The 13597-nt window shown below is 45.3% G+C and overlaps 1 protein-coding gene across 4 annotated transcripts in view; it reads left to right on the top strand.

Moving 5' to 3' along the window:
* Positions 1-13597, top strand: part of LOC110521000 (ribonucleoprotein PTB-binding 2) — a 130472-nt gene that overhangs the window by 52485 nt on the left and 64390 nt on the right. For all 4 annotated transcript variants that reach the window (XM_036968785.2, XM_036968784.2, XM_090232007.1 and 1 more), the window contains exon 3: positions 73-542. In XM_036968785.2, the coding sequence (XP_036824680.2) occupies positions 73-542 (470 nt within the window). The remainder of the gene's footprint in view (positions 1-72; positions 543-13597) is intronic.

Below are 13597 nucleotides of genomic sequence, written 5' to 3'. Positions count from 1 at the left end.
ATCTCTGTCCCTGTCTCTGTGCATCTCTGTCCATTTCCCTGTCTCTGTGCGTCCCTGTCCATGTCCCTCCAGCGTTTGTGACCCTGCTGAACGGTGACCAGGCTCAGGGTGCCATCCGCTCCCTCCACCAGAGCAACATGCGTGGCCGAGACATCACGGTGCAGCTCCAGCCCACCGACTCCCTGCTGTGCCTCACCAACCTGCCCCACACCTTCACCGCCCAGCAGCTGGAGGAGCTGGTCCGTTCCTACGGAAACATCGAGCGCTGCTTCCTGGTCTACAGTGAGCTCACCGGACACTCCAAGGGCTACGGCTTCGTGGAGTACATGAAGAAGGACTCGGCGTCGCGGGCGCGGTCGGAGCTGCTGGGGCGACCGCAGGGGGACCGCGCGGTCATGATCCAGTGGACAGACGTGAACCAGCTGACCGCGGGTCACCACCTCCACTCTAAGTGCCTCTGTGTGGACCGGCTGCCCCAGGAGTACGAGTCGGAGGAGCTGAACCTGCTGTTCTCGGAGCGCTACAAGCCTGTCTTCTGCCAGGTGAGTCCGAGGCGGGATACTTATTTGTGAGGCTTTGGAGTTCAAGCGCCTCAACGGGCCCTGACGCTGTGTGAATTGGGGGGGGGGGGGGGGGGTTGCCGGGGTGAGGCCTGTTTACCGTGACACCAGCGCGACTCGTCTTCCTAACCGAGCGCCCCCACGTTCAAGTCCTCCCCTCCTCTTCCCCCATCCCTTCATCCTTCCTTCTCCTACGCCCCTCCATCCCCCTCTAACTCTCTAACCCCTCCCACACAGACAACAATACGCCTACACGATCAAAGTCCCATGATGGTTTGTGGGTGTTTTGTTGCAGAGCCAGCAGGCTTTGACCTACAGTTCAGCGTTGTGTGTGCCTTCTCCTACACTCTGCCATGACCACAACTCTCTTCCCTAATGGTTTCTTCCACAAAATCCCATGACTCCCAGAGATCGAGGCATTGAGCTCCAATCCAAACCCCCCCCCCCATTCCTATAGCCTGTAGCCTCGTTCACAGCTCCACACGGTTCTCATCCTTAGGCTTCTTTCCTATTTTTACTGTTACAGCTGGTTTTACTGATTTTACTCACCTCTCTGTCTGCCCTCTCTATTCAACCCCCTTCCACATGTAGGCCCTTAACCGCTACACCCCCACCCCCACTTACTTCCCTCTTCCACCCTAACCCCTAGAATCTCCCCTAGTCTGCTGCCTCCTGAGGGCCCTTCTATCCCCCAGCTGCAGTGCTTGAAAGTGACTCAGTCCCTCTTAAGTGATATCAAGAGCCAGGCTGAGAATGCCAGGGCCGTTAGAAGCAGGTAAATGACAGTAGACGGAAGTCACTCTTTCTATGTGTCTCTCTCTCGCTCTCTTTTTCTCTCCTGTCTCTGTTTCTCTCTATCTGTCTCTCTCTCTCCAACCTCTCTTTTTCTCTCCTCTCTCTCTCTCTCTCTCTCTCTGCAACCTCTCTCTTTTTCTTTCTCGCTCTCTCGCTCTCTCTAGGGGCAGGAGAGGCCTCTCAGACGCAACAGTACGTTACATGAATCATCACTGATAGCGATAAAGCAAGGTACCTGTGAGAGGAGAAGAGTCGAGTTAGGAGTAGTTTGGAGAACTCCGAGTGATAGAGGGGTAGAGTGGTAAATATGGGGGAAGAGGAGGTACTCGGACGACTTATTCGGGAAGAAGTGTTTGTCCTTTTCAGAAACAAAATACTGCACAGGCGCAGGTTTGTAGCCAGCACAAACACACAGCCTAGATGGTTTCACTACTGTGCCAGGCAGAGTGGAGCTGAGTGATACCTGTTTGCTAAGTCACACTCAAAACGACCCACGGACATCTCCTGGCACCCCATTCACACTCTGACACGTTCAATCACAGCCTTTTTCTCTCACACGCTGGTACTCCGACACAGCTCTCCTCCAAGTCTCCTCTGTCCCAGCCTCTCAGTGAGTCGGGTGTGGCGTCTCCTCTGTCCTGTCAGTAACCTTTTTGACAGGAGGACCGTGACCCCCATATCTATGGTCAGATCACGGTCACTTTTAAGGTCTTCAAAGTCTCAGCTCAAGAGTGACCTGGAGGTTAACAGCTGTCACAGACTGACAACCAGCGCATTGGGGTTGATGTCAGCTTGATGAACACGCGCACACACACACACACTTTCCCTAGACTGAGAGAACCCCTCCTGACCTCTTCCAGGAAGGAGATCTGCTGAAGGGCTGCCTGGGGTCCCCTGTCCTGTCACTCCTCATCGGACTGGCCAATCACACCATGCATACTAAATGTGCTGTACATATGAATATATTCACCCACAAAGCACTCTCACTTTCACACATACAAAGACAAACACAGACAGGCACAAACAGTCACACCAGGTATACTGTGATCTGACAGATCAGCCCGCAGCATCCCGACGTCTGTGTGTTTCTCTGCTCTGAGTCATGGCTGGTGTTCGCTTAGTAAGAGGAGATAGATGACCTGCCAGAGACATGGAGCGAATGGCAGTGACTGTCTGTAGAGTGTGTATAGAGGCACGTCTCCATTTGCAGAACCATACGGTGTGTCTCTGACGGTCTGAGCACAGATCCTGCTCTCTGTGTGTGTGTGTGTGTTTATGCTTGTGCACTGATCTGTGTATATATATAACTATATTGGTTCACTATGACTTATCTGTCCCTGGCACACGCACACACACACACTCTCTCTCTCGCTTTCTGCTTAGGAAAGTGTCTTGGCCAGCTCCGTAAACAGTGGAAAGAGCTGCACTGATGACATCACAGAGGGGGTTCCATGCCGAGAAGTTGGCCAGACCATGATAGAGACAGAAAGATGGGGATAATGACCACTACACACACACACCATGATAGAGACAGAAAGATGGGGATAATGACCACTACACACACACCATGATAGAGACAGAAAGATGGGATAATGACCACTACATACACACACCATGATAGAGACAGAAAGATGGGGATAATGAACACTACACACACACACACACACCATGATAGAGACAGAAAGATGGGGATAATGACCACTACACACACACACACACACACACACACACACACAACATGATAGAGACAGAAAGATGGGGATAATGACCACTACACACACACACCATGATAGAGACAGAAAGATGGGGATAATGACCATTACACACACACACACCATGATAGACAGACAGATGGGGATAATGAACACTACACACACACACACACCATGATAGAGACAGAAAGATGGGGATAATGACCACTACACACACACACACACACCATAATAGAGACAGAAAGATGGGATAATGTCCACTACACACACACACCATGATAGAGACAGACCACTACACACACACACAATGGTAGAGACAGAAAGATGGGGATAATGACCACTTCACACACCATGATAGACTGAAAGATGGGGATAATGAACACTACACACACCATAATAGAGACAGAAAGATGGGGATAATGACCACTACACACACACACACACACCATGGTAGAGACAGAAAGATGGGGATAAAGTCCACTACACACACACACACACACACCATGATAGAGACAGAAAGATGGGGATAATGACCACTACACACACACACCATGGTAGAGACAGAAAGATGGGGATAATGAACACTACACACACACACACACACACACACCATGGTAGATGAAGAAAGATGGGGATAATGACCACTACACACACACACACACAATGGTAGAGACAGAAAGATGGGGATAATGACCACTTCACACACACCATGTAAGAGACAGAAAGATGGGGATAATGACCACTACACCCACACACACCATGGTAGAGACAGAAAGATTGGACTAATGACAACTACACTCACACACCATGTTAGAGACAGAAATATGGGGATAATGACCACTACACACACACACACACACACACACACACACACACACACACACAATGATAGACAGAAAGACGGGGATAATGAACACTACACACACAATGATAGAGACAGAAAGATGGGGCTAATGACCACTACACACACACACCATGTAAGAGACAGAAAGATGGGGATAATGACCACTACACCCACACATACACCATGGTAGAGACAGAAAGATGGGGATAATGACCACTACACACACACACACACACACACACCATGATAGAGACAGAAATATGGGGATAATGAACACACACACACACTGTGGTAGACACGGAAAGATGGGGATAATGACCACTACAAACACAAACACACCATGATAGAGACAGAAAGATGGGCATAATGAACACTACACACACACAAACACACCATGATAGAGACAGGAAGATGGGGATAATGAACATTACACTCACAAACACACCATGAAAGAGACAGAAAGATGGGGATAATGAACACAGCACACACACACACACACACACACCATGATAGAGACAGAAAGATGGGGATAATGACCACTACGCACACACACCATGATAGACAGAAAGATGGGCATAATGAACACTACACACACACACACACCATGATAGAGACAGAAAGATGGGGATAATGACCTCTACACACACACACACAATGTTCTTTACACACTCGTGCGCGCACACACTCAGCATGATAGAGACAGAAAGATGGGGATAATGACCACTACACACACACACACACACACACCATGATAGAGACAGAAAGATGGGGATAATGAACACTACACACACACCATGATAGAGACAGAAAATGGGAATAATGAACACTACACACACACACACCATGATGGAGACAGAAAGATGGGGATAATGACCACTACACACACACAAACACACCATGATAGAGACAGAAAGATGGGGATAATTGACACTACACACACACAAACACACCATGATAGAGACAGAAAGATGGGGATAATGAACACTACACACACACACCATGATAGAGACAGAAAGATGGGGATAATGAACACTACACACACACACACCATGATAGAGACAGAAAGATGGGGATAATGACCACTATGCACACACACCATGATAGACAGAAAGATGGGGATAATGAACACTACACACACACCATGATAGAGACAGAAAGATGGGGATAATGACCACTACACACACACCATGATAGAGACAGAAAGATGGGGATAATGAACACTACACACACACCATGGTAGAGACAGAAAGATGGGGATAATGACCGCTACACACACACACACCAGGATAGAGACAGAAAGATGGGGATAATGACCACTACACACACACCATGATAGAGACAGAAATATGGGGATAATGAACACTACACACACACCGTGGTAGAGACGGAAAGATGGGGATAATGACCACTACACACACAAACACACACCATGATAGAGACAGAAAGATGGGGATAATGGACACTACACACACACACTCACCATGATAGAGACAGAAAGATGGAGATAATGAACACTACACACACGCACATTGATAGAGACAGAAAGATGGGGATAATGAACACTACACACACACACACCATGATAGAGACAGAAAGATGGGGATAATGACCACTATGCACACACACCATGATAGACAGAAAGATGGGGATAATGAACACTACACACACACACACACCATGATAGAGACAGAAAGATGGGGATAATGACCACTATGCACACACATACACACACAATGCTCTTTACACACTCGTGCACGCACACACTCAACATGATAGAGACAGAAAGATGGGGATAATGAACACTACACACACACACACACACACCATGGTAGAGACAGAAAGATGGGGATAATGACCGCTACACACACACACACCAGGATAGAGACAGAAATATGGGGATAATGAACACACACACCGTGGTAGAGACGGAAAGATGGGGATAATGACCACTACACACACAAACACACACCATGATAGAGACAGAAAGATGGAGATAATGGACAATACACACACGCACATTGATAGAGACAGAAAGATGGGGATAATGAACACTACACACACACACACCATGATAGAGACAGAAAGATGGGGATAATGACCACTATGCACACACACCATGATAGACAGAAATATGGGGATAATGAACACTACACACACACACACACCATGATAGAGACAGAAAGATGGGGATAATGACCACTACACACACACACACCAGGATTGAGACAGAAATATGGGGATAATGAACACTACACACACCATGGTAGAGACGGAAAAATGGGGATAATGACCACTATGCACACACACCATGATAGACAGAAAGATGGGGATAATGAACAATACACACACACCATGATAGAGACAGAAAATAAATGGAGATAATGAACACTACACACACACACCATGATGGAGACAGAAAGATGGGGATAATGACCACTACACACACACACTCACACCATGATAGAGACAGAAAGATGGGGATAATGAACACTACACACACACACACACACACACCATGATAGAGACAGAAAGATGGGGATAATGACCACTATGCACACACACCATGATAGACAGAAAGATGGGGATAATGAACACTACACACACACACACCATGATAGAGACAGAAAGATGGGGATAATGACCACTACACACACACACCATGATAGAGACAGAAAGATGGGGATAACGAACACTACACACACACACCATGATAGAGACATAAAGATGGGGATAATGACCGCTACACAGACACACACCAGGATTGAGACAGAAATATGGGGATAATGAACACTACACACACCATGGTAGAGACGGAAAAATGGGGATAATGACCACTATGCACACACACCATGATAGACAGAAAGATGGGGATAATGAACAATACACACACACCATGATAGAGACAGAAAATGGGGATAATGAACACTACACACACACACCATGATGGAGACAGAAAGATGGGGATAATGACCACTACACACACACAAACACACCATGATAGAGACAGAAAGATGAGGATAATGGACACTATACACACACACACACACCATGATCGAGACAGAAAGATGGGGATAATGAACACTACACACACACACACACACCATGATAGAGACAGAAAGATGGGGATAATGAACACTACACACACACACCATGATAGAGACAGAAAGATGGGGATAATGACCACTACACACACACCATGATAGAGACAGAAAGATGGGGATAACGAACACTACACACACACACCATGGTAGAGACAGAAAGATGGGGACAATGACCGCTACACACACACACACCAGGATAGAGACAGAAAGATGGGGATAATGGACACTACACACACACACTCACCATGATAGAGACCGAAAGATGGAGATAATGAACACTACACACACGCACATTGATAGAGACAGAAAGATGGGGATAATGAACACTACACACACACACACACACACACCATGATAGAGACAGAAAGATGGGGATAATGAACACTACACACACACCATGATAGAGACAGAAAATGGGAATAATGAACACTACACACACACACACCATGATGGAGACAGAAAGATGGGGATAATGACCACTACACACACACAAACACACCATGATAGAGACAGAAAGATGGGGATAATTGACACTACACACACACAAACACACCATGATAGAGACAGAAAGATGGGGATAATGAACACTACACACACACACCATGATAGAGACAGAAAGATGGGGATAATGAACACTACACACACACACACCATGATAGAGACAGAAAGATGGGGATAATGACCACTATGCACACACACCATGATAGACAGAAAGATGGGGATAATGAACACTACACACACACCATGATAGAGACAGAAAGATGGGGATAATGACCACTACACACACACCATGATAGAGACAGAAAGATGGGGATAATGAACACTACACACACACCATGGTAGAGACAGAAAGATGGGGATAATGACCGCTACACACACACACACCAGGATAGAGACAGAAAGATGGGGATAATGACCACTACACACACACCATGATAGAGACAGAAATATGGGGATAATGAACACTACACACACACCGTGGTAGAGACGGAAAGATGGGGATAATGACCACTACACACACAAACACACACCATGATAGAGACAGAAAGATGGGGATAATGGACACTACACACACACACTCACCATGATAGAGACAGAAAGATGGAGATAATGAACACTACACACACGCACATTGATAGAGACAGAAAGATGGGGATAATGAACACTACACACACACACACCATGATAGAGACAGAAAGATGGGGATAATGACCACTATGCACACACACCATGATAGACAGAAAGATGGGGATAATGAACACTACACACACACACACACCATGATAGAGACAGAAAGATGGGGATAATGACCACTATGCACACACATACACACACAATGCTCTTTACACACTCGTGCACGCACACACTCAACATGATAGAGACAGAAAGATGGGGATAATGAACACTACACACACACACACACACACCATGGTAGAGACAGAAAGATGGGGATAATGACCGCTACACACACACACACCAGGATAGAGACAGAAATATGGGGATAATGAACACACACACCGTGGTAGAGACGGAAAGATGGGGATAATGACCACTACACACACAAACACACACCATGATAGAGACAGAAAGATGGAGATAATGGACAATACACACACGCACATTGATAGAGACAGAAAGATGGGGATAATGAACACTACACACACACACACCATGATAGAGACAGAAAGATGGGGATAATGACCACTATGCACACACACCATGATAGACAGAAATATGGGGATAATGAACACTACACACACACACACACCATGATAGAGACAGAAAGATGGGGATAATGACCACTACACACACACACACCAGGATTGAGACAGAAATATGGGGATAATGAACACTACACACACCATGGTAGAGACGGAAAAATGGGGATAATGACCACTATGCACACACACCATGATAGACAGAAAGATGGGGATAATGAACAATACACACACACCATGATAGAGACAGAAAATAAATGGAGATAATGAACACTACACACACACACCATGATGGAGACAGAAAGATGGGGATAATGACCACTACACACACACACTCACACCATGATAGAGACAGAAAGATGGGGATAATGAACACTACACACACACACACACACACACCATGATAGAGACAGAAAGATGGGGATAATGACCACTATGCACACACACCATGATAGACAGAAAGATGGGGATAATGAACACTACACACACACACACCATGATAGAGACAGAAAGATGGGGATAATGACCACTACACACACACACCATGATAGAGACAGAAAGATGGGGATAACGAACACTACACACACACACCATGATAGAGACATAAAGATGGGGATAATGACCGCTACACAGACACACACCAGGATTGAGACAGAAATATGGGGATAATGAACACTACACACACCATGGTAGAGACGGAAAAATGGGGATAATGACCACTATGCACACACACCATGATAGACAGAAAGATGGGGATAATGAACAATACACACACACCATGATAGAGACAGAAAATGGGGATAATGAACACTACACACACACACCATGATGGAGACAGAAAGATGGGGATAATGACCACTACACACACACAAACACACCATGATAGAGACAGAAAGATGAGGATAATGGACACTATACACACACACACACACCATGATCGAGACAGAAAGATGGGGATAATGAACACTACACACACACACACACACCATGATAGAGACAGAAAGATGGGGATAATGAACACTACACACACACACCATGATAGAGACAGAAAGATGGGGATAATGACCACTACACACACACCATGATAGAGACAGAAAGATGGGGATAACGAACACTACACACACACACCATGGTAGAGACAGAAAGATGGGGACAATGACCGCTACACACACACACACCAGGATAGAGACAGAAAGATGGGGATAATGGACACTACACACACACACTCACCATGATAGAGACCGAAAGATGGAGATAATGAACACTACACACACGCACATTGATAGAGACAGAAAGATGGGGATAATGAACACTACACACACACACACCATGATAGAGACAGAAAGATGGGGATCATGACCACTATGCACACACACCATGATAGACAGAAAGATGGGGATAATGAACACTACGCACACACACACACACCATGATAGAGACAGAAAGATGGGGATAATGACCACTACACACACACACACACACACAATGCTCTTTACACACTCGTGCACGCACACACTCAACATGATAGAGACAGAAAGATGGAGATAATGAACACTACACACACACACATTGATAGAGACAGAAAGATGGGGATAATGACCACTACACACACACACCATGATAGACAGAAAGATGGAGATAATGAACACCACACACACACAAACATTGATAGAGACAGAAAGATGGGGATAATGAACACTACACACACACACACACACACCATGATAGAGACAGAATGATGGGGATAATGAACACTACACACACACACCATGGTAGAGACAGAAATATAGGGATACTGACCACTACACACACACACACACACACACACCATGATAGAGACAGAAATATGGGGATAATGACCACTATGCACACACACCATGATAGACAGAAAGATGGGGATAATGAACAATACACACACACACACCATGATAGAGACAGAAAGATGGGGATAATGGTCACTACACACACACACACACAATGTTCTTTACACACTTGTACACGCACACACTCAACATGATAGAGACAGAAAAATGGGCATAATGAACACTACACACACACACAACATGATAGAGACAGAAAGATGGGGATAATGAACACTATACACACACACACCATGATAGAGACAGAAAGATGGGGATAATGACCACTACACACACACACACACAATGTTCTTTACACACTTGTACACGCACACACTCAACATGATAGAGACAGAAAGATGGGCATAATGAACACTACACACACACACAACATGATAGAGACAGAAAGATGGGGATAATGACCACTACACCCACACACACACCATGGTAGAGACAGGAAGATTGGACTAATGACAACTACACACACACATCTCAATAGAGACAGAAAGATGGGGATAATGACCACTACACACACACACGCCATGATAGAGACAGAAAGATGGGGATAATGACCACTACACACACACACACCATGATAGAGACAGAAATATGGGGATAATGAACATGACACACACACACACCATGATAGAGACAGAAAGATGGGGATAATAACCACTACACACACACACACACCATGATAGAGACAGAAAGATGGGGATAATGACCACCACACACACACCATGATAGAGACAGAAAGATGGGGATAATGACCACTACACACACACACACACACACCATGATAGAGACAGAAAGATGGGGATAATGAACATTACACACACACACACACACACACCATAATGGAGACAGAAAGATGGGGATAATGACCACTACACACACACAAACACACCATGATAGAGACAGAAAGATGGGGATAATGGACACTACACACACACTCACCATGATGGAGACAGAAAGATGGGGATAATGACCACTACACACACACACACCATGATAGAGACAGAAAGATGGGGATAATGACCACTATGCACACACACCATGATAGACAGAAAGATGGGGATAATGAACACTACACACACACACACACCATGATAGAGACAGAAAGATGGGGATAATAACTACTACACACACACACACAATGTTCTTTACAAACTTGTGCGCGCACACACTCAACATGATAGAGACAGAAAGATGGGGATAATTACCACTACACACACACACCATGATAGAGACATAAAGATGGGGACAATGAACACTACACACACACACACCATGGTAGAGACAGAAAGATGGGGATAATGACCGCTACACACACACACACACACACCAGGATAGAGACAGAAATATGGGGATAATGAACACACACACACCGTGGTAGAGACGGAAAGATGGGGATAATGACCACTACACACACAAACACACACCATGATGGAGACAGAAAGATGGGGATAATGACCACTACACACACACAAACACACCATGATAGAGACAGAAAGATGGGGATAATGGACACTACACACACACACACACCATGATAGAGACAGAAAGATGGGGATAATGAACACTACACACACACACACACCATGATAGAGACAGAAAGATGGGGATAATGGACACTACACACACACACACACTCACCATGATAGAGACAGAAAGATGGAGATGATGAACACTACACACACACACTCACCATGATAGAGACCGAAAGATGGAGATAATGAACACTACACACACGCACATTGATAGAGACAGAAAGATGGGGATAATGAACACTACACACACACACACCAGGATAGAGACAGAAATATGGGGATAATGAACACACACACACCGTGGTAGAGACGGAAAGATGGGGATAATGACCACTACACACACACACACCATGATAGAGACAGAAATATGGGGATAATGACCACTATGCACACACACCATGATAGACAGAAAGATGGGGATAATGAACACTACACACACACACACACCATTATAGAGACAGAAAGATGGGGATAATGACCACTACACACACCCACACACACACAATGCTCTTTACACACTCGTGCACGCACACACTCAACATGATAGAGACAGAAAGATGGGGATAATGAACACTACACACACACACAGCATGGTAGAGACATAAAGATGGGGATAATGACCGCTACACACACACACACACACACCAGGATAGAGACAGAAATATGGGGATAATGAACACTACACACACCATGGTAGAGACGGAAAAATGGGGATAATGACCACTATGCACACACACCATGATAGACAGAAAGATGGGGATAATGAACAATACACACACACACACACCATGATAGAGACAGAAAGATGGGGATAATGGTCACTACACACACACACACACAATGTTCTTTACACACTTGTACACGCACACACTCAACATGATAGAGACAGAAAGATGGGCATAATGAACACTACACACACACACACACACACCATGATAGAGACAGAAAGATGGGGATAATGACCACTACACACACACACCATGATAGACAGAAAGATGGAGATAATGAACACCACACACACACAAACATTGATAGAGACAGAAAGATGGGGATAATGAACACTACACACACACACACACACCATGATAGAGACAGAATGATGGGGATAATGAACACTACACACACACACCATGGTAGAGACAGAAATATAGGGATACTGACCACTTCACACACCATGATAGACTGAAAGATGGGGATAATGAACACTACACACACCATAATAGAGACAGAAAGATGGGGATAATGACCACTACACACACACACACACACCATGGTAGAGACAGAAAGATGGGGATAAAGTCCACTACACACACACACACACACACCATGATAGAGACAGAAAGATGGGGATAATGACCACTACACACACACACCATGGTAGAGACAGAAAGATGGGGATAATGAACACTACACACACACACACACACACACACCATGGTAGATGAAGAAAGATGGGGA

The sequence above is a fragment of the Oncorhynchus mykiss genome, chromosome 4 (genome assembly GCF_057628025.1).
Source record: "Oncorhynchus mykiss isolate SJ-2025 chromosome 4, ASM5762802v1, whole genome shotgun sequence".
NCBI classification, from domain to species: domain Eukaryota; kingdom Metazoa; phylum Chordata; class Actinopteri; order Salmoniformes; family Salmonidae; genus Oncorhynchus; species Oncorhynchus mykiss.
Note: the sequence above shows the minus strand (reverse complement) of the source record. Positions and strands in the feature narration are given on the sequence as shown.